Here is a 6,000-nt window from a genome sequence, read left to right on the forward strand (position 1 = left end):
TGAGGCCAGTTATTTAATCAGTCATGCTGATGTAATGAAACTTCCATAAAACCCAAGAAGGAAAGGGTTTGAAGAGCTGGGTACGGGAGCACACAGAATTCTGGGTAGAGTGGCATGTTTTAGCGCATGGAAGCTCTGTGTCCTTCTCACATCCTTGCCTATGCATCTCTTTATATGCATCTCTGTTGCTTCATATCCTTTATCATGTCCTTTAATAAACTGGGAAGCATGTTTCCTTGAGTACTGTGAGCCACTTTAGGGAATTCGCTGAAGCTAAAGAGGAGCTTGTTGGAGCCTCCATTCTCAACAAGCCAGCCAGAAACACAGGTAATGCTTACAACTGACATAATGGGGTTTAGGACTGGCCTCTGAAGTGGGGGATGGAATGCAATCTGGTGAGTCTGAATCCTTAACCAGTATGGAATCCGATGCTATCTCAGGTAGATAGTGTCAGAATTGAGCTCAGTTCTTGGACACCTGCAGGGTTGGACGTGGGAAACGCCCTCCCACCCCCCAGTGTTAGTGTTGGGTCCAGGAATCATAAAAGAACTAGTTCTTATTAACTCTTTATCAGATATATGTTTGCATAAACTTTCTTCCTTTCACTGGGTTGTCTTTTCATTTTGTTGATGGTTTTCTTACTGTGTGGAAGCTTTTTAGTTTGATATCGTTCCACTTGTTTTTGTTGCCTTTGCTTTTGGTGTCAAATCCAAAAACTTATCACCAAGACTAATGTCAAGGACTTTATACCTTATATTTTCTTCTAGGAGTTTTATGGCTTTAGGTCTTATGTTCAGATCTTTAATTCATTTCTAATTGAGTTTCGTGTATGTTGTAAGATAGTGCGTTAATATCATTCTTTTGCATGTTACTGCCCTTTCCCAATTGTATCTTCTTGGCTCTGTTCTTGTAAATTGGTTAACCATATATAAATGGGTTTGTTTCTGGGCTGTCTGATCTGTGTGTCTGTTTTTATGCCAATATCATACTGTCTTGATTACTATCACTTTGTAATATAGTTTGAAATCAGGAGGTGTAATGCCTCTAGCATTGTTCTTTCTTTCTCAAGATTGCTTTGGCTATTTGGGATCTTTTGTGGTTCCATTCAAATTTTAGGATTGTTCTATTTCTGTGAAAAATGCTGCTGGAATTTGCATTGAATCTATAGATTGCTTGGGGTCGCATGGACATTTTAACAATATTAATTCTTTCAATCCATGAACACATTTGTGTCTTCTTCCATTCCTCTTATCGATGTCTTATAGTTTTCAGTGTACAGGTCTTTCACCTCCTTGGTTAAATTTATTCCTAGGTATTTTCTTCTTTCTAATGCAGTTGTAAATGGGATTGTGTCCTTAATTTCTCTTTCTGGTAGTTTATTATTAATGTGTAGAAATGCAACTGAGTTTTGTATATTGATTTGGTATCCTGAAATTTTACTGCATTCATTTATTCTCACAGTTTTTTTAGTGGAGTCTTTAGAATTTTCTATATAGAGTATCATGTCATCTGCTAATAGTGATAGTTTTACTTCTTCCTTTCTGATTTGGAGGCCTTCTATTTCTTTTTCTTGCCTAATTGCTCTGGCTATAGGGCTGCCAGTACTTCTATTGAATAAAAGTGGTGAGAGTAGACATCTTCGTCTTGTTCCTAATACTAGAGGAAGAGCTTTCAGCTTTTCGCCATTCATTGACCATGATGTTAGTTGTGGGCTTGTCATATGTGGCCTTTATTATGTTAAGACGTGTTCCCTCTATTCCCACTTTGTTGAGAGTTTTTATCATGAAAGGATGTTGAATTCTGTCAAATGCTTTTTCTGAATCTATTGAGATGACTGTATGCTTTTGAGTCTTTTGTTGATGTGGTGTATTACATTGACTTGTGGATGTTGGTCCGTTCTTGCACCCCTGGAGTAAATACCACTTGATTATGGCATACGATCCTTTTAGTGTATCGTAGTCTATTTAATTATCCGTATTAGAATAGAAAAATATTTCCTAGCTAACCTTACACTGAAGAATTATTTCAGTTTCTTAGGTTAACTTTTGACATTCATATGGAATTCATGGTGTGTATGTGTCTGTTTAAAGCAAAGAAATAAACTGATTTATTTAAAAAATGCTAAGGATAGTGCCAGTATGAAGGGTACCTATTAGTTTTTCTTGATGTACAAGAAAATTTGTACATACACCCATACACTGAAGAAAATTTGTACAATAAAATCTTCATTTAAACCGTTAATACCTGTTAACCTGGAAGTTATATTTTGTGCTGGTGCGGAAATCTTGTAATAGCCAGCAGTACATCAAGTGACCTAGAATAAATGGGTATCATTCCTATTTTTAATGAGTTCGAGGGAGTAAGATTTAGTGGCCTTTCTGAAAATCCACTTCAATTTCTAATAGCCCTAATTTTCAAGGTTACTTTCTATTCCCTAAGTCTAAGCCTAGGGTGGAAGATAATCTCTTGAGGCCGTTTGGTTTGTCCTTCAGATTAGAGGGAATATTTCAGATCTCAGTGTTTCACCACATGGTGTTGGGGATTGTTCCTCCCTGAGCCATTGCTCACCGTCCTTTTTTAAAAGAACATGTTTCTCAGATACTTGTGTTCTCTTAGTTTCTACTACTAAAAATTTTTCATTCCAAGTCACCCAAAAATGTTTATTTTTTTAAAATGTTTCTATGTAGTTATGAAGAAGCCAAGAACATATTGACCAAGACCAAGATATTGGCCCCAGCATACTTTATCCTGGGAGGCAACAAGACTGGGGAGGGTTGTGTGATCACACGAGATAGAAAACAATCTTTGGATGTGTATGAGTAAGTACAGTTGTTCACACGGGATAAGTAGAAACTAAAGCCTAGACTGACGTATTTACGGATTTAAGGCAGGAAACCTAAGCAGACTTTCTCCTTTTGTATCTAGACTCAACCCCAAGCAGGACAGATGGTATGTGGTACAAACAAATTATGACCGTTGGAAAAGCCCTTTCTTTCTTGATGATCGCAGAACACCTGCAAAGATGTGTCTAAACCAGACAACCCAAGAGGTACATTCACAATGTGATATGTAGAAAGAAATGGTGACCTTTAAAGAGTATCTTAGTTGTGGCATTTTTCTTTGGCCTTTGAAGAATTTTTTAGCTTTCTGGTGAGTATCTCTGGACAATCTGTATTGAGTTTTTGTTTTGTTTTGAATGGAAAGATCAAAATTGTATTGTACTTGCCTTTTCGACTCTAATGCTGGACACCACCCTGTGAAGCTGAATGACAACCAGGAAAGAATTAAGAGGGCAGGAAGAGAGAGAATGAGTGATATATTAATACCATTAACTCTCTTTCTAGCAGTGACCAAGGGAAATTCTTTTAGGGAGATTGTGGGGAGGATGACTGAAGAATGTCTTTGTTTCTAATGACCCATTTGTATGGATAAGGCTACTGACATCTACATTTACTTAATGAGCTAAATTATTTTTGTGTTTTAGAATATCTCATTTGCAACCATATATGATGTCCTATCAACAAAACCTGTCCTCAACAAGGTATTTTTTTAAATATATAATATATATACTTTTAGGGAAGTAATTTGGTCCTGTGTTTTTATCATTCTCTGTTATGTTGAATCAGTCAGAGCTGGGACCCCAAGTCATGTTCCGCTTAAGGTTGATTTTTAAAAATGTTTTTATGTGACTAAAACAGTAACTCTTGGGATATGACAAACTGATTAGTGTGGTTTGATGTCCAGATTGGTCAAAGTACTGTTTCCAATTTTACTTCCATGACATTTGAATTAAATGTAGCCTTTTACTTTTGACTTCCGCTGTCAGAAATTTCATGCTGTACACTTCAACTAACACTTAAAAGTCAACAAAGTCTGAAGTGTGTTTATAGACAGAGCTTTGTGCCTGCATAGTCTCCCCCCCCAGTATCAGAAATTCGGTAAGGAAGAGGACAGCCACAGCTGAGCTGCTTTTATAGTCCACAGTCTACACTAGAAGGCTCTGCGTGACTGCTGTTCGTAGTGTTGAGGAGAGCTGAGTGTTAGAGCGTTGTGGTGAAGCAGTGGCTACTCAGGAATAAGATCTCGTAAGGAGCTGAGGGGCTTCTCTCCTGAGCCTGTTTATATTCATGACCTGGAATAATGGCTCTATTGAAGGTAGTTGTTTTAATTATCATTTTTTTTACTTATATTCCTAAAGGGTGAACTATAATTGTAGTTATTAACTTAGTAACTATTTGCATCTTTGTGTATTTAATGTCTTTGTTTATATACAATTTATTATATTAAGTAACTTCATAAAGAAATTTGATATGTATAGAAATTTATGTAAGTCTGGACATCTCAGAATTGGAAACATCCTTAAAATAAAAGTAACTTTTCTTTCAGCTGACTGTATTCACAACCTTGATGGATGTTACCAAAAGTCAATATGAAACTTACCTGCGGGATTGCCCAGACCCTTGCATAGGCTGGTGAGCACACACCTGGCTCCTGGAATGCTGCGTGGCATGAAGATGGAAACTCACACGCGTCCAACTAGTGCAGTCATCTGATCTCCTTCCAAAGACCAAGACTCAGGGCAGTTTCTTGTTGAGGCATGAGCTTGTCTTATGTTTACAGTTCAAGGACTGTTTCTGCCATAACAGCTGATTGTTCTATTTACAGGTAACTTCTTTATGTGCAAAAATCAATCATTTGGAATTTGCAGTTTCACTTCGACATTTGGGGACAGGGATGGGCAGTGAATCTATTATGGGACCCACCTCCATAGAATGAAGCAAGATTCTCGGTGGGTGTTGAATCCAGCACATCTGTATATTGTTGTTTTTCACTTTAATCCACATATTTGTATGATTTTCTTTTCCTTCTGGTTCAAACTACTATTAAAATTAGCACACCATGGTCTTTGCTGTCTGTGACAGCAATGTAATTTCACTAATTTTGATTGGAGGGGGATGAGAGAGACATTCAGCTATGTATTTCTCTTAACAGGCAATAATACTTGAGCCTTTGACCCTGAATAGAAGTATTTTTTGGGGTTCATGAAGTACTCCGTGGGCAAGGCAGCCTTTCATACACAGAATTGACACGTTCCCTCTTTCATGATTACTCTACCTCCCAGTAACTCCAGGCAGTTGTTCAAACATGGAGTCCCAGGTTCTGTGGATTAATAGCAAATAGGCCAAAGCCTTGTGGAAGTTGAGAGGTGAACCCATAAACTCACATAAATATCGTTCACTTAATAAATGTTTAGTTTGTCTTTCTGATCACTATGTATTTTTAAAAAACTTAAGTTACTAAAAATGTTTTTCAGAAATCAGTCTATTTATGGAAAGTGCTAATAGAACTTGTTAACCTTTCAGACTTTTAACAATTAACTGTGAAATGCATGCCAGTTGGGCGAGACTGTATCCACTTTATTTTGTATAATGTTACTTGTATTCATGACACTCAATAAACAGTCATTGGAAGTAGTGTCAGCAGCCACGTACGCTGATTCGGTGTCCACCCACGTGCTGGTTTGAGGGCGGGGCTTATGGTGGAGAAACGGAAGCTGAACACAGAATCTGAATTAAATTACAAGGGTCAGGTAGGTGGGTTCTTCCACTTAGGACTAAGTGGTCACTATCTGCCAAGACTAATCCTTCGCCTCTAAACCCAGTGGTGTCCACGTGCAGGTGGATGCGCTCCCACAATGCTCTGGTGATGCTAATACGATCTTCGTGAAGCAAGAGGAATTACAGGAGGATTTGTGTTGAAATAGGATTTAAATTAAAAAAAAAACACCACAACTCGGGTGCACCTGGCTGGTTCAGTCGGAGAAACATGCAATTCTTGATCTTGGAGTCATGAGTTAGAACCCAATTTTGAGTGTGATTACTTAAAAATATAAATAAAATCTTAAAAAATACAACTTCAGATTTTGTTCCTCTTATAAAAATGAAGTGAGATAAACTTGTGTTTTTTCTAAAGTTGTAGCCTTTGATATTCATAATAAAT

General features: G+C 37.5%; 1 protein-coding gene across 1 annotated transcript in view; it reads left to right on the forward strand.

The window, feature by feature from the left end:
• Positions 1-5,475, forward strand: part of ASAH1 (N-acylsphingosine amidohydrolase 1) — a 37,873-nt gene extending 32,398 nt beyond the window's left edge. The window contains exons 11-14 of the mRNA XM_040643307.1: positions 2,688-2,819; positions 2,926-3,049; positions 3,485-3,541; positions 4,387-5,475. Of these exons, the coding sequence (XP_040499241.1) occupies positions 2,688-2,819; positions 2,926-3,049; positions 3,485-3,541; positions 4,387-4,476 (403 nt within the window). The 3' untranslated portion in view covers positions 4,477-5,475. The remainder of the gene's footprint in view (positions 1-2,687; positions 2,820-2,925; positions 3,050-3,484; positions 3,542-4,386) is intronic.
• Positions 5,476-6,000: the final 525 nt, after the last annotated feature.

The sequence above is a fragment of the Ursus maritimus genome, unplaced genomic scaffold (genome assembly GCF_017311325.1).
Source record: "Ursus maritimus isolate PB19 unplaced genomic scaffold, ASM1731132v1 scaffold_28, whole genome shotgun sequence".
Taxonomy (NCBI): Eukaryota; Metazoa; Chordata; class Mammalia; order Carnivora; family Ursidae; genus Ursus; species Ursus maritimus.